Source organism: Neophocaena asiaeorientalis, unplaced genomic scaffold (assembly GCF_003031525.2).
Source record: "Neophocaena asiaeorientalis asiaeorientalis breed wild unplaced genomic scaffold, Neophocaena_asiaeorientalis_V1.1 scaffold134, whole genome shotgun sequence".
NCBI classification, from domain to species: Eukaryota; Metazoa; Chordata; class Mammalia; order Artiodactyla; family Phocoenidae; genus Neophocaena; species Neophocaena asiaeorientalis.
The window spans coordinates 4,055,801-4,081,593 of NW_020185339.1; the positions used below are offsets into that span (position 1 = coordinate 4,055,801).

Here is a 25,793-nt window from a genome sequence, read left to right on the forward strand (position 1 = left end):
TCTGGGTGAGAGAGCAAAGAAGAAACAGGGCCAGGCTGCCCTTGCTGGGGAGGTCTCTGATCCGGAGCACCTTTTCCTGACACAGTAGGTGAATAATTCTGTTCAGGTTGCACCGGAGGCTGCCCAGTGTAACGTTACTGTCCAAACAATCAACCTGGTAATTGGGTATTGATTATCAAGGCCAGAGTCCTTCATGGCCTTGCAAGCTTAAACTGGACATGAAATGTGACACATGAAACGACTGGAGGTCTGGCAATGTTGTGACAACTGCTAGTAACATACCGAAAATTCTTCTTGAAACTTTAGGTTGTTGTTTGTGCAAAGCTCTTCAACATGTTGCAGAAAGGATTTCTTGCTTATCGGCCTCCAAGCAAAGAAAGGTATAAAATGGAGTCATGTTAGGTTGAGTTCTTTTCCTTTAGCCTGGGCACTCTCTTTACAGTTGACAAGTTAGAGGACAAGGGGCATTTCAAAAGCACACAGCCCTTTAAAGTCACTCTGTCATATTTACAAAATTAGCTTCCCCCTTTAAGTTCACTTTCTTTGTATTTCATGGTATAAAAATCCTTCAAATTTTAAGTGACTTTAAATGAATGATTTAACATTTTAATGAAGAAAGTTTTTCAAGCAAATGTAAGGGCATAAAGTCATCATTGAATCCTAAAACACATAAAACCTCTTTGTCATACAGAAAACATTTTATACGTTACAAGGTTTTAGAAGATATAAAATATTGCAGTGACCTCATTCTCGTAACGACATGGTTTTTAAACCCTAAGGAGTTTAAATATCCCTGTATTACTTCCCAAGCTAAAATACAGACATGCAGGCTTCACCCCAGAGAGAGAGAAAGCATTTCTCCAGTTACCATGCAATTAGTCATGCTTTTATGATTTATATCCAGCTTGGAGGTTTTTCTAACAAACATACAAAAAAGGAACCACACATTGAGATTCATCGAATTAGGGAATCCAGAGTTGATACTCAAAAAGAAGAAAAGATATTTAACAAACTTACTTGATGGATTTTCTATAACTAAGTAACCTGCAACAGAGATTGTGTTAAATGGATTATGAGTTGAGGGTACAGCTCTGAGTTTTAGATTAAAATCAGAAAAACAGGGTAAATCAGCAAAATATAATATGCTATGCCTTTAATTGATATTTGATCATTATTTTAAATTCTATATCATTTTTGAAATTATATTATTTGGACCCATATATGGCCAGATAATAATTTGGCTTCTTTCTCAAGCTAAGGAGGTACTATTTTATATTGTTAGGCATTTGGGGCATTACATCAAGAACAGGTCACTTTTAAATATATTGCATAGTATTTATTGGTCTAAAAAAGTTAATGTGAATTAAATTTTTTTCTTTGTTCATAAAAAGTGCTAAATCAGGGAGGGTGAATCTTTGAAAAATGACATCAGATTGCCTAAGTCTCGTTTCATGAGTGAGTTTTCATGAATATATAACCATAAAAAATGACAATCATTTCAATTACTTTGGATCTTTTGTGGCAGTTCATTGGTCAAGTTATTTATACTCTGAAAAAAACTGAAATAATTTTTAACAGCTAGACTATGCAACACACAAATTCAGAGATGGGTACATCTTTAATAACATTTGTCATGCACAACAAGTTAGCACTGCAAAAAAACACAAAAGGCACAAAGTACGATGAAATAAAATGAAGAACATGTACCTTTATCATCAAAGTTTTTAATTTGAAATATTATTAGAGATGATTTCACTGTATTTCTTAAGTGACAGATATTTACAAGAGGATATGGTTTTTGAAGTAAAGGACAAATGAAAAAAATTAGATTGAAAAATGTGGCTTAAATACTTTGAAAATGGTCACAGATGTGTGTGTTCAATGAAGAAAATGTGAGTCAAAAGAGTGTATTTCATTACAGCACAGGAATTGGTGAAAAATAATATGGAGGTGCTGGAGCGAGTATTATGAAGAAAAGTGGTAGAATTCTTGGTTAATGCTATAGGTGTCCCCAGGCAGAAGGAAGTATCTCTCAGCTCCTCAGGGTATAACCTAGTACAGCAACATAGCATAGCAAAGAATCATAGGTTAGAGCAAAGTCTTGGTGGATGAGCTTGTGGGCTTCTCACAATACCCTAGAGTGATTCTAAGGAGGCACCAGAGATATTCTGACTCTAACTAGATTGATATGGAGATGCCTGAATGGGATATTGAATCAGAAGAATCCTTAATTTGGGGACAGGAAAACAGAGTGTATGAATTGGAGGGCCTGGAAAGACTTCTGACACGTGCAGTGGGGACTAAGGCAGCAAGCAATCCCCGTTGAAAATAATTACGCCTCAGCAAAGACCAGCAAGAAAAAAAGACAACCATGAGCCAGACACACACTACCCAAGACCCTGAAGATGCCTGATGCCCCAGTGTTCCTATGCCATGATATTCCTCAGAAATAGGAAAGGAACGAAGGTCAGGTTGGGCAAATACTAATGAATTGAGCTTAAGATAGAAATGAATGAGATACTTGAATTAGCAAGATCATTTTCCCTGCTACCACGCAGAAATGGGAATGCTTGAGTTAAGTGGAGATCACTTTTATAATAGGGAACATTACTGAGTTTGTGATTGGTGAAATTCAAACACTACATCTGCTTTAATGACAGCCATCCTACAGTGGGGAGATTCTCTTTTCCCAGAGGATCCAGGATTATTTGAGGTAGTACTGGCAAAAATATTTTTACTGTGCTATCTAGAACCTGAAATAGAGCTAGTTTGTAGAGCAAGAAATAGCTAAAGCACCAGATGATTATTCATATCCTTGTTCTATTTTCATTAATGTTCTATTCTCTCATTTAGAAATTATGATTAATACCTTTTAGTCAATTTCATTTCAGTGAAGAACTCCACAGAAGGTTGCTTTTATTTTACTATTATTATTTTATTTTGCATTTGAAAGATCTCTCTAGATATACTGATTTTAAACCATAACTGGCTAGCTATTGGATTTGGGTGGATATTTGTGAATTCTTTTCTTAAAAAATACAATGCCCTTTGAAAAATGCTTTCAAATACCTGATCCAACAATTACCAGCTATATTATCTTGAGCGAGTTACTTAATCCTTCTTAGTTCCTAATTTAGAAAATAGGGCAAATATATGTAAATCAAGCTCATGTATGTAAAATGCTAGGAAACGCCCACCCCTGGCTTTGGAAGCAGTACGTAAATGTTAGTTACTATCATTAGTATTAAAATTGCTATATCTAGTTTTATTGAACTCAAGTTCCTCCTACTGCTCTGTTCTACAATTGATACTGATATAATGATTTTTTTTTTGTTTCCAAAAAAATAAATTTTACTCAAAACTGGAAGACTAGATTGCACTAAATTAAGCAGCAAGATTTCCTATGGTATTCTTCCTAATCAGAGTCCCAGAACAAACAGTGATCACAAATATTTCAAAGCAAGATTTCCTATGGTATTCTTCCTAATCAGAGTCCCAGAATAAACAGTGATCACAAATATTTCAAAGCAAGATTTCCTATGGTATTCTTCCTAATCAGAGTCCCAGAATAAACTGATCACAAATATTTCAAAGCCACGTTTGGTTTTCTAGTTCTCAATTCAAATTCTAAATAAATCCCTAATAATATAAAGGCTGTAATAATTGTTTTCATATTATCATGTGAAAGCATTTCTAATCATGCCTGCATTTCTTACATTATTCCTTATAACTACCCTTCACATTACCCTGTTTGTACTCCAGATATTTTCACTATCAGTTTCTTCTACCGTTCCAGGTGTTTCCCCACAACCAGATTTTCCTAATTGCTTAATGGCTGATTCAAATGTTAACTCCCCCATGGACCTTACCCTGTTCTGTTACAGAGAAAATCATTTCTTCCTTCTATGAAACTAAATTTCTATGGACAAATCATCTTCCACCTTCTCTTACGGCTATATAAAAGTACATGTATTAAGGACACATGTATTGAGATTCATGTGTGCTTGAAGGCAGGGGCAGGATTAACACTTGGCTTACTACAAGTCCCTCATAAACTTATTCGTAGTAGACAGTGAATAAATCATTGGTAAATATAAAATTGTGGATGAATTCAGACTTAAGATACATAGTAAGCTAAATACAACTGCTCTGATTATTATGAGAGGATATCTGAATTAAATGAATTTTCCACAAAAGTATTAAGCGATTGAGAATTCTCAGCAGATCCTACTCAAAGGTTTAAATAAGTATGATCAATAGATGCATCAATAAACAGTATACAGGTCTAAACAAAGCCATATCAGATCCTCTCACATTAGAAGTTAACAGGTGCTAGATACTTAGGAAATTACATGAACAATAGAGTCACTCTTGTCTAGACAAGTAATTAAAAAAACAGGTTTTAAAAAATAAGATCTGTTTGGCTTTATGTATTTTTCAGTATCACTGTTTATCTAAACCCAATCACTTTACATAAGCTGTTCTTCACACTTGTATTTACATAATGTGAGAAATGAGGATTCTAACAGTCTGTTTTTATGTAATTTTCCAGTCTATGCTTATCTCACAAGTATGTGTGAACTGAAATCAAAATACCTATCTGGAAAGCTTAAATAGAGAAGACACTTTGGCATAAATGACCTGTTTCAAATAAAAGTTAGTTTTTTTCTTGTTTTTGTCTGTAGTCTCCATGTCATTGTCTTGATTCTTAGCCTCATATTGTATATTTTTCTCTTAACTAGTGGCTGCATTCTAAATTTTATTTTTCTTTGAAGTTTTAAAGTTTTGTTTGTAAACAGGAGAAAATAGTAATGTGGACAATTTATGCAGGGAATTAGAAAAGAAGGTGGCATATAATATGAAGAAAATGCATTGACTTGTTACTGATGAAAAAATTAAATTCCTTTAAGAAAAATTATTTGGTTAGATAAGCATAAAAAAAACTCATAGAAATTGATGTGTATGAAAACCAACAATGTTATTTCAGGAGTGCTATTTTCAAATAAAGTGATCTATGGAGACACTATGAAGACACAAAAAACTTTCTATTAATATTTTTAAAAACTTAAAAAATTGTTACATGGAGAGCATGTTAGACTGGTATAGTCCTCTTATTTTATTCACTTACAATACAACAGTGAAGGATACTGTCAAATCATATTCAGTTCATTAGTGTATAAATCAATTTGGGAATTGTTCAGATTTCAGTAAGATAACTGACCACTTTCCAATATAAAGGGCTAAACACTTATTATTACATGAATCTTAGCTTAAATCCTGTGCCCTTTTGTTGAAAAGGGTATTATTTCATGTCTGGGCTCATTTTTTTTTTTCAAAGTCTATCAAAAACTTAAATTCCGCTCAGATTACTCTTGATAGATCCAGAGAGGAACCATTTATTTATGTTGGCAGTGGTGATTGAAGACCATATTGTCACAGAGACTGAGCTTTACCTCAAGGTCAATTAGTTGAAATCTATAGGGAATTAAAATATAGTGCAAATAGAGAGCCATAGATGATAGCCTATAGATGAGCAGCTTAAATCAGCATTACCAGTGGAATAAGACAAATTGAGAAAGTGTTTTCTACTTAACTGGTTAAGTTAGGTTAAAAAGAAAAGAACCTCAAATTTTATTGCCTTAATGTAAAAATATGTATTTGTCACACTAACATACTTCATATTCAACTAAAAATGTTTGAAGAATCTTTCTGGTAAAACATGTTAACTGATCTTTCCAAGTTTTGTAAAATATTGAGTGTGAGGTTTTTAGTTTATATATTTCAATTCACTATTCCAACGTTTACATTTATTTCTACAATGATATTCTGTTACTTATCCAAAGCATTTACTGTAATGCTTTCAAAGGGATCTTAATTTTTGTTTTTTTCTATTGTTTTTATTTGTTATAGTCTTTCAAATAGTATCCTTTCAGACCCTCCTCCTTTCTTTTATCAAATCACCAATGACTTTTCTCTGGTCCTCAATACAAATTAAAAATATTATCCCAACCAGTGGCTAGTACTATACAGCTGACTCTAAAACTTCACCTTATAAGGTAGACATGCCACCTGAATAAGTAGTAATGCAGTATTTTTCTTACTATCTAGAAAAATAATCAATTAGTAAAGGCTATCTAAGTAGTTCCTCAGCATGTCTCTTTATATCTGTAAGGACAAATAGGTTATAAGGGAGCTTAGCTCTTTGAAGGGCAGCTCGTTAGAGGCAGTGCCCCTTCCTTTTTCATCACAGTATTTCCAGTGCCCGGCACTTGTAGGTGCCCAACTGATAGTTCTTTTATTCAAACAAGGTGAAATGGTCTTTTAAATACATATAGAAGAGCAACATTCTTGCTGACGTCAAAGAGGTGAGGTAAGATTCCCAGGGTGGCAAGAGTTGAATTTTCCTTATTACTGAAGCCTCTCCACATTAGCACATGTGAAACCAAATTCTTGACAGATTCTTATTTTGTAAACCATGTATTCTAAATTAAAACTGTGGTCATAAACCTAGCTACCTCCGGGGCAATAAGGCAGAAACAGTAGAGAGGATGAGGGCACTGCCAACAGCTGTGTGAAGAGATGGGCAGAGGTTCTTAGTGAGGGGACCTAATGAAGAGGAGACAGATGACATAACACCATTTAAAAAGAAGTCTTGCCAGGCAGGTAAGCACAGAAATTCCTCTGTCAGGGGTTAGAAGGTGACCTCAAAAAACTAGATTTGAAAGAAAACTACATCTATTTTGACAAATGTGATTTATATAGAGGTGTTTAAAGGTTCTGATTAACCTGAACTATTAAGTTTAGTTCTATCGAAGTAGAAGCTCTGACTGAGCAGGACACTGTTCACTGATTCCAGGGGAAGAAAATATGGCGATAGAAGAGATACAGAGAGGGTTCGATAAAAATGGAAGCATTTTTCTCTGAGGTTAGCTATGATTCCAAAATGCTAAAGGTGATTAGAGTAGAAAAGGGCCTGGCTTCCTCTGTTTTAATCACGCTGAGTACTATTCACGGTCAATGGGAATGTCAGGAGTCTTGGCCCCATCCCATCCAGCCTTGCGGCTCACGGGACTAACTCTGCTGTAGTAGATCTGGGATTTTGAAATCAAATGCATTTTCACTCTCTGCCTCCATTCATATCCTTTACATGAAGAAATTGAGTATCTCTGGGGCACTCAATCAATTGTTGGGTCCCTGCTAATGCTGACATTTTGCTATGCTACCTTCAGAATGTATACAGCAATTTTTATCCTAGGATACAAAAGGCATTTCTGGGCATTAGGGCGATGCCTGAAAGCATGCACATTGGCCATCCATTGGTCAGGATAGAAGTCAAATTTCTATGAAATGTGTTGCTCAGTATATGCCCCAGAGTCAGAGAACAGGGAATGTCATTGTCTTAGGTCCTTACAGACTAGCACCTGCAGTAGTTGAAATGAGCTTGTGTGAAGTGTGAACCCAGACTCCACCCATCAGACAGAGAACTCAACTCTTTTGTCATCGTAATAGGACAAGAAGCATGTTAAGAAATCTAGGTAAAAACTTACTTTACTATCAAAGTTAACACAACGTGATAACACAGCAAATTCTTATGACATGCACATTGCAAGTCAATGTGCATTTTGATAAGGTTAACTTTACCATATCAATAGCATGCAATATCATAGAGGACACTTAGTAAGTAGAAAGTTGAGTATTTTGTTTTACAGTTTTTTGGGCTTTGGAAAAAATAGCACATTAACCAACAGCACTTCATATCTTGTATTTTAAAATATAGAGCACACCACCTGAAAGATTAAAATAATCACAGCAGAGCTCTGCATCACCGCAGTAACTTACTGGATGACAAAAATCTCCTTTCGTCTAAAGAAAAATGAAGAGTATCTGGAAGTAAAGATTCATTATTTATTTAGTATAAAAACACACTGCAGTATTTTTGTTTTGCTGCTATAAGAACATGAGCAGTAAATATCTTAAATTTCGTTCTACTGTAGGACATTTCTTGTCCCAAATTCACATTTTGTCCAGACATTTCTTATTTGGATTCACATATTTTTGCCATTGCTTGCAAAATAGTTAAGACAGAAGTAAAATTAATGACCAGAATCTGTCAAAGAACTGATGGCAATTAACATGCTAACAATTTTACAAAGAATTTCATATATCAGTCAAATTTTATGTATTCTTACTGAAGTCACAAGAATTGTACTACTATTTTCCAGTTTCTGCAAGATTGAACCTACACTAAAATGCCATCATTCCTTTGCCCCATATCACTAGAGAATAAGTAATTCAAAAGAAGCAGTTCTTCCCTTAGAATCATTCTCTGTATAGAAAATGCTACTTGAAGAAGGATGTCATGGGCCCTTGTCTTTTTAAGTGGGTTTATATTGATTTAATCTAGTATGCTTCAGAGTTAAATACACACACACACACACACACAATTATAGGTGTATGTTGATACTTCAGAATCAAACTGACCTGGGATCATCTTGGCTGTCCTATTTACTAGGTGCATGACCTTGGACAGTTACCTAAATTCTCTAGGCATCTTTTATTTTTCATCTGTAAAGTGGGGATAAGAGTACCTACCACAAATGATTGAATGCGTTGGGTGAGATCATTACATACAAAATTTAACAAATAGTGATTGCTCATAAACAGTAGCAATTACTGTGTTAGCAAACCCTGGATGTGAAAGTAGACTGGGGTCATTCTTAATTTTACAGATATTATAAATAACAATAATAATACCAAATGTATTCTGATTTACAGTTTACAAAACACATTCATAGGATTCTTTTGAATGGTAAGCTTCCTGAAGGCATATATATTTAATAAAAATTTGACATGCAAACTTCTAAAGTTATTGAAGAAAGAAAGATACTCTTAAAATAGCCATTCAATTGTTTGCTTTATTTTGTTGAGAATTTTAATTCCATTCATGATTACTGGATTGGGTCTTGAGTCTTAACATAATGCACCATTACATTCACTCAACTAAAATAGGCAAGATAATTAGTATGGAATGATGCCTAAAATTTGGGGGAAAAAATTGAGGACTGGCAGAAAAGGAGTATCTGTCAAGTAAGAAGAGTAGTGACATTGATCAATATTATTTTATTTTTTTTCTGATTTAGTCACTGAAAGAAACAAAACTTCTAACTGAAGTGTAGAAAGGAGACAGTGAAAAATAAAAAATTTTTAGCCAGTAGTATCTTTATCTTCTGAAAATTTTGTTGGGTTATTTAATTTTAAGTGTTATAACTCTCTTGGGAAGGTAATCTGTGTTACAGTTAAATTCGTTAAAAACAAACCACAGGGCCGGCTAGGCTCGGCAATGTTTTTGCTTTTTAAATTATATCTTTATTCTTTTAAACTTTCCCAAGAGTTTAATCCTAGATTTAATATAGGAATTATTTTGTAGAAGTACAGATAATCTATACAATTAAAATACTAGATCTTTTCAACTTCATTGGATCTTTTTAAATTGAAGTATGATTGAATTACAATGTTATGTTAGTTTCAGGCGTACAGCACAGTGATTCCATTTTATATGTGTGTGTATATGTATATATATTTTTTCAGATTCCTTTTCCTTAGAGATTATTACAAAATATTGAGTATATTTCCCTGTGCTATACTGTAGGTCCTTGTTGGTTATCTATTTTATATATCGTAGTGTGTATATGTTAATCCCAAACTCCTCATTTATCCTTCACCCCTTCCTTTCCCCTTTGGTAACCCTAAGTTTGTTTCTATATCTGTGAGTCTATTTCTGTTTTGTAAATAAGTTCATTTGAATCTTTTTTTTTAGATTCCACATGTAAGCGATACCATATGATATTTGTCTTTGACTTACTTCACTTAGTGTGAAAATCTCTAGCTCCATCCATATTGCACCAGATGGCATTATGTGGTTTTTTTTTATGGCTGAGTAATATTCCATTGTATGTATGTATGTATGTGTGTGTGTGTGTGTGTGTGTGTGTGTATTTATCCATTCATCTATTGATGGAAATTTAGGTTGCTTCCATGTCTCAACTATTGTAAATAGTGCTGCTATGAACACTGGGGTGCATGTTATCTTTTCAAATTAGAGTTTTCTCTGGATATATGCCCAGGAGTGGGATTGCTGGGTCATATGGTTACTCTAGCTTTATTTTTTTAAGGAACCCTCCATACTGTTCTCCATAGTGGCTGCACCAATTTACATTCCCACCAACAGTGCAAGAGGGTTCCCTTTTCTCCACACCCTCTCCAGCATTTGTTGTTTGTAGATTTTCTGATGATGCCCATTCTGACTGCTGTGAGGTGATATCTCATTGTAGTTTTGATTTGCATTTCTCTAATAATTATTGATGCTGAGCATCTTTTCATGTGCCTCTTGGCCATCTGTATGTCTTCTTTGGAGAAATGTCTATTTAGACCATCTGCCCATTTTTTTGATTGGTTTTTTGATATTGAGCTGCATGAGCTGTTTGTATATTTTGGAGATTAATCCCTTGTGGGTCACTTTGTTTGCAAATATTTTCTCCCATTCTGTGGGTTGTCTTTTTGTTTTGTTTATGGTTTCCTTTGATGTGCAAAAGCTTTTGAGTTTAATTAGGTCCCATTTGTTTATTTTTGTTTCTATTTCCATTACTGTAGAAGGTGGATCAAAAAAGATACTGCTGTGATTTGTGTCAGAGAGTGTTCTGCTATGTTTTACAACTCTGCTCTAAGAGTTTTATAGCATCCGGCCTTACATTTAGGCTTTCAGTCCATTCTGAGGGTTTGTGTGTGTGTGTGTGTGTGTGTGTGTATGCTGTTAGAGAGTGTTCTAATTTCATTCTGTTACATGTAGCTGTCCAGTTTTCCCAGCACCACTTATTGAAGAGACTATCTTTTCTTCATTGTATATTCTGGCCTCCTTCATCATAGATTAGTTGACCAAAGATGAGTGGGCTTATCTTTGGACTTTCTATCCTGTTCCACTGATCTATATTTCGGTTTTTGTGCCAGTGCCATACTGTTTTGATGACTGTACCTTTGTAGTATAGTATGAAGTCAGGGAGTCTGATTCCTCCAGCTCCATTTTTCTTTCTCAAGATTGCTTTGGCTATTCGGGGCCTTTTGTGTTTCCATATGAATTGTAAATTTGTTTGCTCTAGTTTGTGAAAAATGCCATTCATGATTTGATAGGGATTGCATTGAATCTGTAGATTGCCTTGGGTAGTATAGTCATTCTGACAATATTGATTCTTCCAATCTAAGAATATGGTATATCTTTCCATCTGTTTGTGTCATCTTCAGTTTCTTTCATCAGTGTCTTATAGTTTTCGGAGTACAGGTCTTTTGTCTCCTTAGGTAGGTTTATTCCTAGGTATTTTATTCTTTTTGATGCAATGGTAAGTGGGATTGTTTCCTTAATTTCTATTTCTGATCTTCCATTGTTAGTGTATAGAAATGCAACACATTTCTGTGTATTAATTTTGTATCCTTCAACCTTGCTGAATTCTTTGATGATCTCTAGTAGTTTTCTGGTAGTATCTTTAGGATTTTCTATGTATAGTATGTCATCTGCAAACAGTGACAGTTTCACTTCTTCTATTCCAATTTGGATTCCATTTACGTCTTTTTCTTCTCTGATTGCCATGGCTAGGACTTCCAAAACTATGTTGAATAATAGTGGTGAGAGTGGGTATCCTTGTCTTCTTCCTGATCTTAGAGGAAATGCTGTCAGCTTTTCACTGTTGAGTATGATGTTAGCTGTGGGTTTGCCATATATGACCTTTATTATGTTGAGGTATGATCCTACTATGCCCACTTTCTGGAGAGTTTTTATCATAAATCAGTGTTGAATTTTGTCAAAATCTTTTTCTGCATCTACTGAGATGGTCATATAGTTTTTATTCTTCAGTTTGTTAATGTGTATCACACTGATAAGCAGATACTGAAAAATCCTTGCATCCCTGAGATAGATCCCACTTGATCATAGTATATGATCCTTCTAATGTATTGTTGGATTCAGTTTGCTAGTATTTTGTTGAGGATTTTTGCATCTATGTTTGTCAGTGATATTGGTCTATAATTTTTTTGTGTGGTATCTTTGGTTTTGGCATCAGGGTGATGGTGGTCTCATAGAATGAGTTCAGAAGTATTCCTTCCTCTGCAATTTTTTGGATGAGTTTCAGAAGGATAGGTGTTAATGCTTCTCTAAATGTGTTGTAGAATTCGTCTGTGAAGCCATCTGATCCTGGACTTTTGTTTGTTGGGAGTTTTCAAATCACAGATTCAATTTCAGTTCTTGTAATTGGTCTGTTTGTATTTTCTATTCCTTCCTGGTTCAGTCTTGGAAGGTTGTACCTTTCTAAGAGTTAGTCCATTTCTTCTAGGTTGTCCATTTTATTGGCATATAGTTGCTTGTAGTAGTTTCCTGTGGTCCTTCATATTTTTGTGGTGTCTGTTGTAACTTTTCCTTTTTTGTTTCTAATTTTATTAATTTGGGCCCTCTTCCTTTTTTTTCTGATGAGTCTGGTGAAAATTTAATCAATTTTGTTTATCGTTTCAAAGAACCAGCTTTTAGTTTCATTGATCGTCTCTGTTGTTTCCTTTGTCTCTATTTCTGCTCTGATCTTTATGATTTCTTTCCTTCTATTAATTTTGGGTTTTGTTTGTTCTTCTTTCCTCTATTTGCTTTAGATATAAGGCTAGGTGGTTTGAGATTTTTCTTGTTTTGCAAGGTAAGCCTGTATCGCTATAAACTTCCCTCTTAGAACCGCTTTTGTTGCGTTCAATAGGTTTTGGATCGTCGTGTTTTTGTTTTCATTTGTCTCAAGGTATTTTCTGACTTCCTCCTTGATTTCTTCAGTGATCCAGGCTCAGCAATTTTAAAGAGATAGGTCTGCGTTACCAGTGTGTGTATGCTCATCTTGCTAATATTTCCTCCTAGAAATGTTTCTCACTTCATTGTGTTAATGGCTGTGTTTTGAAGGAGCCATCACAAAATGTTGTTTTGTTCATCAAATAGCAAAACCCAAGGGTTATTTTCTAATCTGGTAAATGTGGAATAGATGAGCACAAATATCAAGAATTCTTCCCAAGAAATAAAGCTTGCGTTCACTAAACTTATATAGAAAATGTGCATAATGAAATGATGTCATTATCATTCCAAATAAGAACTTAAAAAACATTTTCTTGGCATATCTCTGAATGTTCTCATGGATTTATAAAGTATTAAATCTTTGAATTTTGTTCTCTTTCAAGAGAAGAAGAATGAGAGAATTCTTTTTCAGGTCCTTTGTGAAATAAGATATAATCAAATGATGAGAGCTTATACATATAAAAATTATAGGACAAATCTTAAAATGTATATAAATATATAGGCAGATATAAAATAAATAATTTCTTAACCACAAAACCCTAAATCCTGAAGGGGATTTAGTAACCAAGTATTGTAATGACCATTTTTGGTCAACTAGGTGACTCCCTGAAGTTAATATTTTAACTACTGATTAGATATTTTATCATTGCTGTTATGGACATGTGAAGACGTATAACACTGAGGAAAACTGCAAGTCCAATTAGCATCAAGAGAGTAGGCAGGTTGGAAGGAAAAGAATAAGCCTATGCCTCACGTATAAAGAGCATATGTTAATTGGGTGGATTTGAAGGAAATTATCTAAGTTCCTTCTTGTAAATAACAAAGACATATGGCATAAGTTACTCAACAGTTTGGAAGCTGACTCCAGCTCTTTGGTTCTTCTGCCTCAGAATCTACCATTAGTCTTCGTGGCTCTACCCTCATCAGACATGTATGGCTTTGAATAGATTTAGATTTTCCAGCACCTGAAATACAGGTGAAGAGCTTTAGAGCTTCAGTGAAGAATGACCACATGCATATGTGCACATGGCTAATTATGAATCTGTTAATTACTGTTTTCTCTAGTCTTATTGTCTAATGTATTAGTGACTTTATTAACATGAAAAACCTTCAGTAAATAATAAAGCTGAAGATCTCTATAATGAAAAGAATTACTACCAAACCACTTGATAGTTATTTTAATAAATTTCTGTAATAAATCAAGCAAATCATATTAGTATGTGCCATTGGAATTACCAATGAGAAAGTTTTTACAGTCACGAGTACTAGAATCATAACAAGTAAATGAGAAAGCAAAAAGCATGAAAACAAATTTCTAAGTGTGCTATGACTAGTGGTTAATACCCATTTGCTATATGCAAAAACAGATAAAATTGTTTGAAATATACTTTAAAGGCAATTGTACATCCATGTACAAATAAAGTGACATATATGTAAATAAACATGGAACAGGAAAATAAATGAGTCAAGTATAAGGCTGTCCCTGAATTATAAGTACCTGATGATAAACAATCTATACAGTCTTTGCCCACCTTTTCCATTAGCTGTCATGACAGTCATTGTTTAAAAAATATATATCTTATCCCTTTTTGATAATGGCTGTGTTCAGCAGTGGAGTAGGGGGCAAGCTGTGAAAACACATAGAGCTTAGGGGATCTGACCTCACGTAGCCTCTATAGAATGGTAACCTCCTCGAAAAAGAATACTTTCTCCAATACTGACTGGCTTTTTTTTTCACTGTGTTATAACTCCTAAAGATCTACTTACTAGAGACTTTGGGGGATTAATAAAGAATCTTTTTAAAATGCTGTAAAATTGTTTGGGCACTTAAAAATTCACGTTTGAGTATGAACAGATTCATCTAAATTGTTCAAGAAACTAAAATTAATTGCACTCAGAGATTTGAAGTTCTATCCCTTGTATACTTTCACTTGTAGAAGAAAGAGATGGAGATCCCAGGCCTGAACTCAGAAAGGAGTGTGGAAAGGGAGTTGGGCCCACAGGGGTAAAGGAGAAGAAACTTCCTTTTACTATGCAGTATGACCCTTATAGAACTGAGACACAGAGCCTAATACTAGTAATGCTCTATTGTTGCTATGATATGATTTAACTTTGACAGGTTACCCTGAAAATCGGTTGATCTTTCATGTGGAAAACTATGTCCTGCTTAAGATATAACCATCTTACACATAGTCTTTGGAGCACTATCCATTTTAGATAGGAACAACCTGTATTAGAACATAAACAAATGTAGATAAATATAAAGAAGTTTTCATATCCAACAAACCAAATTTCTTTGTAATTTACTGATAAAACTGAATAACTTTCATTTTGTCACATTTGGAAGGACCCTGCTTATCAGATGACACTTCCCTCTATAGCACGTATATATACTTATACGTATATCTACGTATAGCACGTAGATATTTTTAGACATACTGGAAATATTTTTGTAAAGTCAGTCTATTAGGTAAAGACCAACTTTGGTAAATGACAACTATAAATGATTAATTCCTTTTTAAGTTTAAGACCTTTGATGCCATATTTTCAGAGTTGGTAACAATTCCTAAAATTCAGCACAGCTGTGCAGGTACTTTGTAACAACTGTCATGTGCTTGTAAGCATCACAAAATATTGGATCTCGTAAGAATTGAAACTTGTTAAGACAATCTGATGATAGTTTTTATTAAGAATTTGGAAAAAGAAAAAACTGTCAATCACTGAACAAGCAAAAAAATTAAAAGAATTTGGTGAATTATCTTAATATAAGTTTTTCAAATGTGCTAACATTTTGAATAATTTATCTTTACAATTAAGCATTCTATTTCCAATACATATTGATGACATATTTAGTATACATATTTTTACTTTTCCTTTCAAAGGTAATTTTAACTTTGTATTCTTAAATACTAAGCAATTTAAAAAAATGAAGTGTTAATACACAATTTAGACTTCTAATGTCATTTTATACTAAAATAAGGAGGCATAAGACAGGCTTTTATAAAAATGATATAAACAATATCAAGTAGTTACAAATTTAAATTTGTGATAAAAAATGTGGACACCTCCAGGAAATCCAATGTAAAAAAAAAAACTGTCATCTGAAGTGAATTATTAAATATAATTTTAAAGATTTAATGTGTACAAATATTTGTCTCAGGAAAAAAAAGCTTGGTTGAACATTATAGTCCAAGGTTCCTATTGAACTCGAAAGTATTAGGAAGATTGATTCTCCGAACACCAGTGAGAAGTGTGTAGAAGATGGAGGTCACCCTTTGAAAGAAGATCTCTGCGACCTGTGTAAATAGGAGCCCCACAAACACTTCCAACAAGCATAGGTCAGAATAGGGTCATGGCTCCGGGCCCTCTGGACCACTGTTCGCCCAGAGGAGTGCTCACCGCGTTAATCTCTCGTCCTTCAGTTCCAGGTCTGCCACTGTGATGAGCTGATCTAGGTTGAATTTAGTGTCAATAATTTCTGCATCCCGAGGAGAATATGTCCCACCTTCTTTCTGCTTCTGTCGAATTCTAATAAAGTCCACGAAGGGAATATCATAGAAAGCATATGAAATTATATTTAGTTTTCTTAAGACATTAGTCAGATAATTTCTTTGTTGGGATCACTTCCCTGAGTATGCTGCAAATTTGCAGCTACTCAACTCTTTTTCCTGTTTTAATTCCACAGAATGTATTCTATAACTTTTTAACATGCTGCTTTTAATGAGAATTAGTTCCTCAAGGCCTGAGCCATTGGCACATTTAAAATATAGAGCAACTGAGACTGAGGCTGTGAGCTTGTTTCTCCTCCCTCAAGCTGTCTCATATGTTTGTCATAAAAAGGAAATATGCCAATGTGGACATAGCTCACTGCTATCAGCACCAGTGCTAAAAGACAATGCTCCATTGATTTTACATAACGTGAAAATACATAAAAATGTGTTTTGAATTGTCTCATTGGCTTTTATAAATAAAATGTAATATCTAAGTATAATATAACTATACAGATTATGTAATCTAAGAATATAATATATAACCAGAAAACTCAGGTTCAAAAATAAAATCACATGCCTCTGCGAATCAAATCAAAGTCGCTTCATTCTGAGCCCTTTTACATGTTTATTTTTATATGACATAGTACGGTATATTATAAAGTAATATTTAGCTATTCTATGTATCTTTTGCACTTCAAACATTTAACATTTATTATGATTTATGTGTTGAGGATGATATAGGAAGTATAAAATATGGTCCTTATCCTCAAGGACATAATTTAGTTGAGAAGTAGGATCTAAATGTAGAAAAAGCATAACAAAAGAGAAAAAAAGTCAAATTACAACTCCTAAAACAGTAATTGATTAGTTATAAAATGTTACATACGTGATTACAACTATTAGTATTTAGAGGAAGTAAAAAGTAGGATTTGACTTGAGTGTTCCAGAATCAGAAGGAGGAGGAAGCACATTTCCAGCTGACTGAACAAAAGCAGAGTTGTATGAAAACTGACGGAATGTTTAGGTGAGAACAGACTCTGTTGGCTGAAGAGCCGTATGCAGGAAAGTTGTAGGGAATAAGAGGGGCCCATTTTCTGCCCACAAAAGGAGTTCATCCTATAAAGAAATGATTTTAGAGCAGGAAAACGATATCAATATGGTGGATGCACATCCCTCAGGGACAAGGACCATATATTACACAACATAACTTTAAAAGTGCCTAAAATAACCTCTAAAAGTGCCTCTCACCATCTTCTGGCTGAATCTGAGAACACTCTCTGGTATACGAAAAATATCTTTCAAGAGCCCTTCAAATTATCCATCAAAATGATAATTTAAAAGATTCAAGATGAAACAGAGGATGCTTGGCAAACAGAATACAGGACACCATTCTTCGGATAAAATAGAGCCTATTGAGCCACTTAGGAAATTAGTATAATGGTTATTTTTACAAATGTAAGGTCCCTTTAACTCGGCAATCTACCTTATGAAATTAATTTTAGGATCACAACTAAGGTTTCTCCTAAGGTCCTGTAAACAACGGGAATTTTAAGAGACTGATACCGAGAATTTGAAAAGACACTTGGAAAACATAGTACAGACATTTTGATAAAGTAAACGTGAGAAAGGGGCCCACCGTATAAGGAAGTTGGACATTTTTTAAGTGTTCTTACTGGAAAAGTGACCTCTTCTGTATAAAATCTGAAATTTAGACCTGATTAAAATATTTTTCAATTAAACCTATCAGAGTTATAAAATATTCAAAAAGATGGAGAAAGCCTGGCAGCTTCCGCTTTTGGGTTACCACTTTGTCTCTCAGCTCTACATCCACACTTCTTTGCCCTGCTTTGTGATACTGAAATTAGACTCTAACATTTCTCCTTTGCCAGCTGGCTGGACGTTAAACTTTGTCAATAGAGGACACTGCAGTCATCCTGCAAGGCAACAGGGACAGGGAGATACTTCCCTTGAGTGTTCTAGCGCTGCAATATTCTTATTCATTGTGGAAGCCCAGCAGCCCACCTGCGTGAGCACTAGCTGCCTCTTAAGTTCATGCTCTCTCCATCAGTGAAGGATTCCGCCCACCCACGTGATCAGGCAAGAGTGGGCTGCTTCCACTGTCTGATTCCAGCCTGCCAACTCTCCAGTAACAATGGGTAGCTTCTACAGATCAGCTCCAGCCCTTCCTCTGTCATATTTCTTTGCACAAAGGTAGGTGATAGGGCTGTGTGTGCCTGTGGTAGCCATTCCATGTCAAACTTGGGAGTGAGATTTCTTCTAGTTCTTTGTTCCTCTATTGTCCACTCTTCCTTAGCCTAGAGAGAGTAGCTTTGTTGCACTTGCTACTTCTGGATCCCTTAGTGTTTTCTCTTACCCCCTTCAGTTGTTAACTATTTTTACTAGTTAACATATTATTAAATGTTTCCCATTAAAGTAACCATTGTGGCTTCTGTCTCCTGATTGGGCCATGACTGAATGATGTCCATAAAGCATCTTAGGAATAAGTACAAATAAGTCTTACCTTGCAAATGCAAAAATAGCTGTTCCAAGAAGAATAATTGAAAGGATACACAAAGTGACTGAAAGTATAATCTCTACAGATCTTTCTGAAAGCCCTTCACCTGAAGAGGAAGACGTATAAAATCATTAATCATTATTATATGTAATACTACATTGGGTCTCAAAATACAGAAAAAAATTTGGCATATTTCTCAATAATGCTAATGAAGTGTACAAATGTGTTTCTCTTCTTCTCCTAGATCTTCTAACTTTGGAGCTCAAACCTTGGTGCTCCTCTTTTTTTCTATTTAAACTCACACCTTTGGTGAACCTGTGCAGCCTCATGGTTTTAATTTTCATCTATATGATGATGACTACTTAACTGTAATCTAAGGAACTCCCGACTTGTATATCCAATTGCCTACTATATATCTTTATTTAGAAGTGTAATTAAATTTTAAAAATCAAAATTTCCAAAGCTGAACTCCTATTCTTCCCTCCTTTCAACTGCATCTTTCTACATCTTAGTCGATGGCAACTTCATTGTTCTAGTTGCTCAAGCCAAAAATCTTGGAGTCATACTTGACTTTCTCTTTCATAGAACACATCCAAAATCTCTGAGGAAATCCTGTTGGCTCTATGTTTTTCACTAACAGAAACTAGGGAAACTTGGAGAGATAGTAATTCCAAAGTGTGATTAGGGAACAAAAGGAATTTGGGATATCTAATGGGGCAAGAAAGCTAAGAAATGATCAAAGCCTAATGGTATGGAAAGAACAAAAGATCATCTTGAAGAGGTGGCCAAAGATGGAATAATTTAAACTTTATAATGAATAAAAACTGAAATTGATTGAAATAGATTCAATATAAAAATCCATGAGTTCTAATATTATTCAATGAAAGAGAAATGAAAATTAAAACCAAAAAGGTACTAATTTGTAACCTCTGGTTTTAGCTAAACAACTCTTTTTTTCACTCTAAAAATTTGTAATTAAAGAGAAAATTAAGCATTTTTTCCCGTGGCTTTCTCATATGAACTGTTTTTTATAAATTAAAAAATAGCCCCAGTTAAGGAGATAAAGCTCCTTATTAGAGGAGAATTCTGTTTAATAAATGTGGAAGAAATAATAAAATTAGAAATTAATTTTGCATTCCTAATGAAATAATTGACTCAGGTAACAATCATAAGTGTATCTCTAAATGACTAGGAGGAAGGTTGAAAGGCATTTGGATATTTAGGGAATGTCAAACTATCATCTCACAGATTATCTGCTGGTTATAACAAGGGAAAAAACAACTTTCCAGTGAAAGGTCCTGCTGTCATTCCCACTAAACTTACTGATCAATTTTAACATCACTGAAAATGTGACAATCAGGTATTATACACCTCCTGATGTGAGGTATTTTGATCTACGCAGCAACACCTGTAAAGGAGCCCTGCCAAAAATGTTCATTGTGAATATTCAAACCTTTAGATCTTATCTCTAATTTATAAGAAAGTAGGAAAAGGAGTTAATGACACCAATAAAAAGCAATCAGACAAATTCAAAATATGGAACCTCTTGATCCTGTTTTAAACAAACTACAAAGAAAAAAATCAGAGGATGATTTGAAACTATATAGTTTTACATAATATCAAGGATTTATCATTAATTTTGTTGAACTGCAACAATATAACAACATACTTATTAGAGAAATATGCTAAACTGTTTTGGAGTGGAATATATAATGCTTTCTGTGATTTACTTTAACATACTTCAGAAACAAAATGAAAAGTGTGTAATTAAAACAGATGTGGCAAACCATTAAAAATTATTAAATTTAATTAATAGGTATTTGGGGGTTCATTATACTATTCAAAACTTTCATGTACGCTCTACTCACTTCTCACTACCTCTGCTGCAAGCATCCTGATCGAGGCCACCATCCTGTTTTGCATGAATTGTTGTATGGACACCTAACAAGTCTTCCTATATCCACCCTGTCCTCTTTCCATCTATTCTCAACATAGTAGCAAGAGTAATGATTTTAAAACATTACCTGTCTACTTAAAATCCTCCTTATCTCTCACAGACAAAATCCAAAGTCCTTCCAGTGGCCTATGGCCATAGGTTAATGGCCTCTGGTTCCCTGTTATCTGTTTGACTTCCCTTCCAATCTCCACCTTGCCTACAACTCTGGAGGCAGACTGGCCTCCCTATTGTTCTTGGGACACACCAGGTAACTCTTGATATAGGGCTTTTGGCCAGCTTCTTCCTGTGCATAGAAATGTATTTCTCTTATAGATCTGCCTGGGTAGCCATTTCATTACCATGAGGAATTTGCCCAAATATCACCTAGTCAGTGAAGCCTACACTGACCACCTCTTACGGACTGAACGTATGTGTCCCTCCAAAATTCATATGTTGAAGCCCTAACACAAATACAATGTGACAGTATTTGAGTAAGGAAGTAATTAATGCTATATGAGGTCACAAGGGTTGGGCTCTAATCTGATAGAATTAGTGTCCTTTTAAGGAGAGACACCAGAAAGCTAGTTCTCTCCCTCCGTGTGCACATGCTGAGGAAAGGCCATATAAGAACATAGCGAGAAGGAGGCGTTCTGCAAGCCAGGAAGAAAGCCCTTACCACATACCGAAGTGTCTGGAACCTTATCTTTGATTTCTTGCCTCCAGAACTGTGAGAAAATAAACTTCTGTTGTTTAAGCCACTCAGTCTATAGTATTTGTTATGGCAGCCCAAGCAGACTAAGACATTACCATATTTAAGATTGAAAGCTGCAACTCCTTCACTTCCTGCCTTCCCCCTTCTACCTCCTCTACACTCTGTTCTACTTTTTCTTTTCTCCATAGCCCTTGGTAACATCTTATAATTCATTTATTTATTATCTTATTGTTTATTACCTGTCCAGAATGTAAGATCCCTGAGGACAGGAGTCTTTGTTGTATTCAAAACTGTATTCCAAGTCCTGAGAACAGTATCAGGCACATAGCAAATGCTCAATAAATACTTTCTAAATTTACTGATATATAAAAATATCGATTTTGAAGTATACTAGAAATTAAAAGTTTTCAGGTTGAAGATTAGGCATTAAACCAAATAAGAATATATAAATTATTAATTATTTTGATACAACTAGTAATTATAACCAATTTTAAGTTATATAATGTATAATTTTACTGTAGAAAGTATTAGTCAAGTGACAAAATAGGTTAACTATCTGTAAAATACGCAGGGGTTAATGTTTCATCTTTTCTTCCCTGGATTGGTGCTTATGAAATGTTAACACTATGAAAGAGTTTCTGTGGCTATTCTGCATGGTGGATTTGAATGAACACTGAATCTTGAACAGTTATCAGAGTTTCACGGTCATCTAGAATCTCCGGCTAAATTTAGAAGACGCTAAAGGAGCATGTAGCTCATAAAGTATTTTAGATACACCTTTTTCATACATTAAAATATAAATGGTTTGTTTCATGAATTTTCACATGCTGACTCCTAACTGGATATGCTTGGGAAAGGAAACATGAAGATGAATAGAATCATCTTTATCAGGTAGTATTGAGTCACTGGACCTTGGAACCTAGTAGGGAAAAAATGATTTCATAGACCACAAAAAATTTTCAGATTAGATTACCATTTCAAAGCACTAGCCAAGTGAAGTGAGGAAATGACATATGATGTATTAATAAACAATAGGTAATCCTTTGGGCACATGTATTACAAATGTACTACTAGGAAAGGACAAAATGTACTATGACTGTCCCGCACAAATTTTGATTCACTGCTATGCATGTACCCACAGAGCATTACCAGTACAGAATGAGGTCATTTCTCTAAATCCTTTCACAGAAAACAAAACTCTTTCACTTAAAAATATAAACATGATTCTTTTTGTAACGTGTACATTTCCTGATTAGACTTAAAATCCATTGAAAGGTCAAATTAAATTGTTTTATTTGCATAACAGAATGTACTACTGTAGTAATTAAGCAAATCATAAAGTACTACCTAATTTTTCATAGTATTATCTTTTGATTATCATTATTTAAACTCCTCTATGGATCTGACTTTTTAATGCAGCTTTATATCTCTAAGAAGCTTGAACTAAATGAGTTATAAAGCTCCTAGGACAATGCCCGGCTCTTGATATAGGTACTTACTGCATGAAAGATCATCTTCTTAATATTATTATTAATCTTAAAAGAAAACAACTTCTTAGAACTTAAGTATGAAAAGTTCTTCTCTTTTAGCCCAGTATTAGCCATCCAGAATATTCAAATACTGCACAAAGAACTTACTAAGGTTCTCAATTTCATAATTCAAGAAATATAAATTAAAATACCCTAAATGTTTTTTAATACATCATATTGGCAAAATATTAGAAGTAGATAATAAACAGTGGCCAGGTTGCAAAGTCATACTTAGTCATTGTTAAAACAAACAAAAAGGAATTATTGCATCTTTATGTGTAAAAACAGTATACTTATGTATGAATGTTAGCCTCAGAAAGCTAAGATGAGCAGGTGCAAAGAGAACAGCTAGAAATAATTTAAAATGTTGAGAAGAGAAAATGGTACAGCAAAGATAGGAAGTCTGTGGGAACAGAAAAATCAGAAATAGTAATGAAATCAAAAGCTACTTGGACACTTAGTGATTTCCAGGCAACGCAGTACAGTGGTTATAAGCACAGCACTGCCTGAAGTCAGGTTACCTGGGTCTAAAAGCTGGTGCTGCCACTTCCTAGCTCTGTAACCTTGGCAAGATGCTTAAAGACCCAGCTTCAGATTTCTTACCAGGAAATTGGGGATACCTATAAACAGGAAATCGTGCTATAGGGTTGTAGTGAAAAATACATGAGGTTATATACAAAAAAACTCATAAAGGGCTTGTCACATAAATAATGTTTCCTATCTTTATTAATAACATTTCATAGTCATTAATCTGTCCATTCATCTGAGTTAATCTCCCAGTTAGTTTATGAAGTAGGTATTATTATTCTCATTTTGGAAATAAGATTGCAGAAGTTAATTTGTTAAGTAACTAACCCAAGGTCACATAAATTCCATATATGCCAAAACTGCCTGAAATATGCTCGTCTGACTACAGAGTTTGCGAGGTTCACCATCACATTGCCACTGCCTCATTAACATCATAAAGCCTTCCCCTGCTCCTCTGGTGTGTGGGGGGGCGGGGGGCAAGTGATCCTTTTGCTGCAAAAAATATATAGTGACTCCCTATCTCTGTTCCCAAGTGAGCATATTGAAACTTTTCATTGTTAGCACAGTAATTAAATGAGAAGTATTATGACAAAAGAAAACAATCACAGAGCGCCTTTGCCATGAGGTTTAAGGTTTCAACTTGTTCAGTTTTAATGAAGCCCTGTGAGGTGCAGAAAGCAGTGTCTGGTTTTCAAATCACAGGAATCCTCTATAATTAAACCTTGCAATCAAAACATTGCCTACAAGCAGTTTCCATAAACTGAGGTGCCTAAGGAGGTTTCTTAAAAAAAAATTTAAGAAGGATTCTTGGGAATTTTCTTAATAAAAATCCTAATGCTCAATCCTGAGTGAAAACAAAATCAAGTAAGTTGTAAGTATTTCTTTAGGGTCAAAATGATGGCACATGTCATTTCCCATTATTCCTATAGGCTATAAAGATTTCCCAACGTGCAAACCTCTTCCAGGTTATCAATCCTTATCCAGCAAAGCCCTGTCTGGCCCCTTCTTACTTGTACTGCTGTTAGCCTTTTTCCCAGAACTTAAGCCTTTTAGTTCATCAGTGATTCTTTGCCCCTAATTTTAACATCCAAATAATCTCTCTGACAGGCACAACCACTATCAAAATGGTCTGTCTTGTAAGTGTATGTCCTATACTAACTTAGAAACACAGCTTTGCAAAGGCACTTAAATCCTGAAGATTGTATTGATAGGCGAATCAACTTGAAGCTCATTGCCTGTGGTGTGCAAAATACCAGTACATCCATTGGTGGTTTGATGACCTAGATGGGACCTAGACTTCTTTCACTGAAGTGTGAGATGCACACCTGAGTGTTCGGAAGACCTGTTAGAAATGCTGGGAGCCACTAGCCTGTTGCAAATGCTATCCTATATCCCAATACATGACATGTTTGAGAGAAAAAAAGGACTCAATCATCCTTTGTATGCTTACGATGACACCAATGCATTTTACTATTTGCTTGCCTCCATTCTTATAGCCATGAAACCATTCTTGCCATTGACCACTGCCCACTGTAGAAACAGTCAACTTTATTTCCTTTTTGGGTCCTTCTACTATATCCTCCTCGGCAATATTCTTTTCCCAAAAACCCTATGACTCCATGGCCTTTTATTAATGCCAATTATAGACCAGCACCTTTTCTGGAGGGTGTTCTTTGGTTCCTGACTCAAGAGTGAATCTGATATACACAGAACCACAATATCCAATAGCCAGGTGGAAAATTAATATGAGGCCAGAAATTGATGGTGTTACATCCATTAACCAGCAAAATGACTGGGCTACTTTGATGGACATCAAGGAATTCTGCTCCTGTGGTACACACCATATTCCAAATCTGAACATTTCATTTCACCACAACTGAGGGTTGCACTCCTTTTAATTTCCTCCACTCCTGCCCGGCACTGTTTTCCTAGCTACAAGTAACTATCTAGATAGCAGAATTTTATGTGGTCAATTGGAATAAGCATTAGAGAGCAAACTCCTATTATAAAGCTGCTATCTATCAGGAGAGAGCCCATGGGAGGCCACCCTAAGGAGGAGCCTGAAAGGCTATCGTGGTGTCACTGGTCTCCAAATAGCATATGAACCCTGAAAAATTGATCGTAGATACGTGGGACTCTTCCTTGTCACAACCCCTTACCAACCCAATGGCATTTCACTGACTGTGCCCAGCCTGTGTTTCCCTAGTCCCTCCTATT

The 25,793-nt window shown here is 34.9% G+C and overlaps 1 protein-coding gene across 6 annotated transcripts in view; it reads right to left on the reverse strand.

Annotated features, from left to right (window-relative positions):
* Window positions 1–25,793, reverse strand: part of PTPRQ (protein tyrosine phosphatase receptor type Q) — a 205,234-nt gene that overhangs the window by 27,596 nt on the left and 151,845 nt on the right. For 3 of the 6 annotated variants that reach the window (XM_024737186.1, XM_024737185.1, XM_024737184.1), the window contains 4 exons: window positions 18,878–18,977; window positions 16,265–16,393; window positions 1,018–1,044; window positions 283–364 (listed from right to left, as the gene is read on the reverse strand). In XM_024737186.1, coding sequence (XP_024592954.1) covers window positions 283–364; window positions 1,018–1,044; window positions 16,265–16,393; window positions 18,878–18,977 — 338 coding nt within the window. Of the gene's footprint in view, window positions 1–282; window positions 365–1,017; window positions 1,045–16,264; window positions 16,394–18,877; window positions 18,978–25,793 lie in introns of those variants that run through there. The other 3 variants (XM_024737187.1, XM_024737188.1, XM_024737189.1) reach the window with 2 other exon arrangements.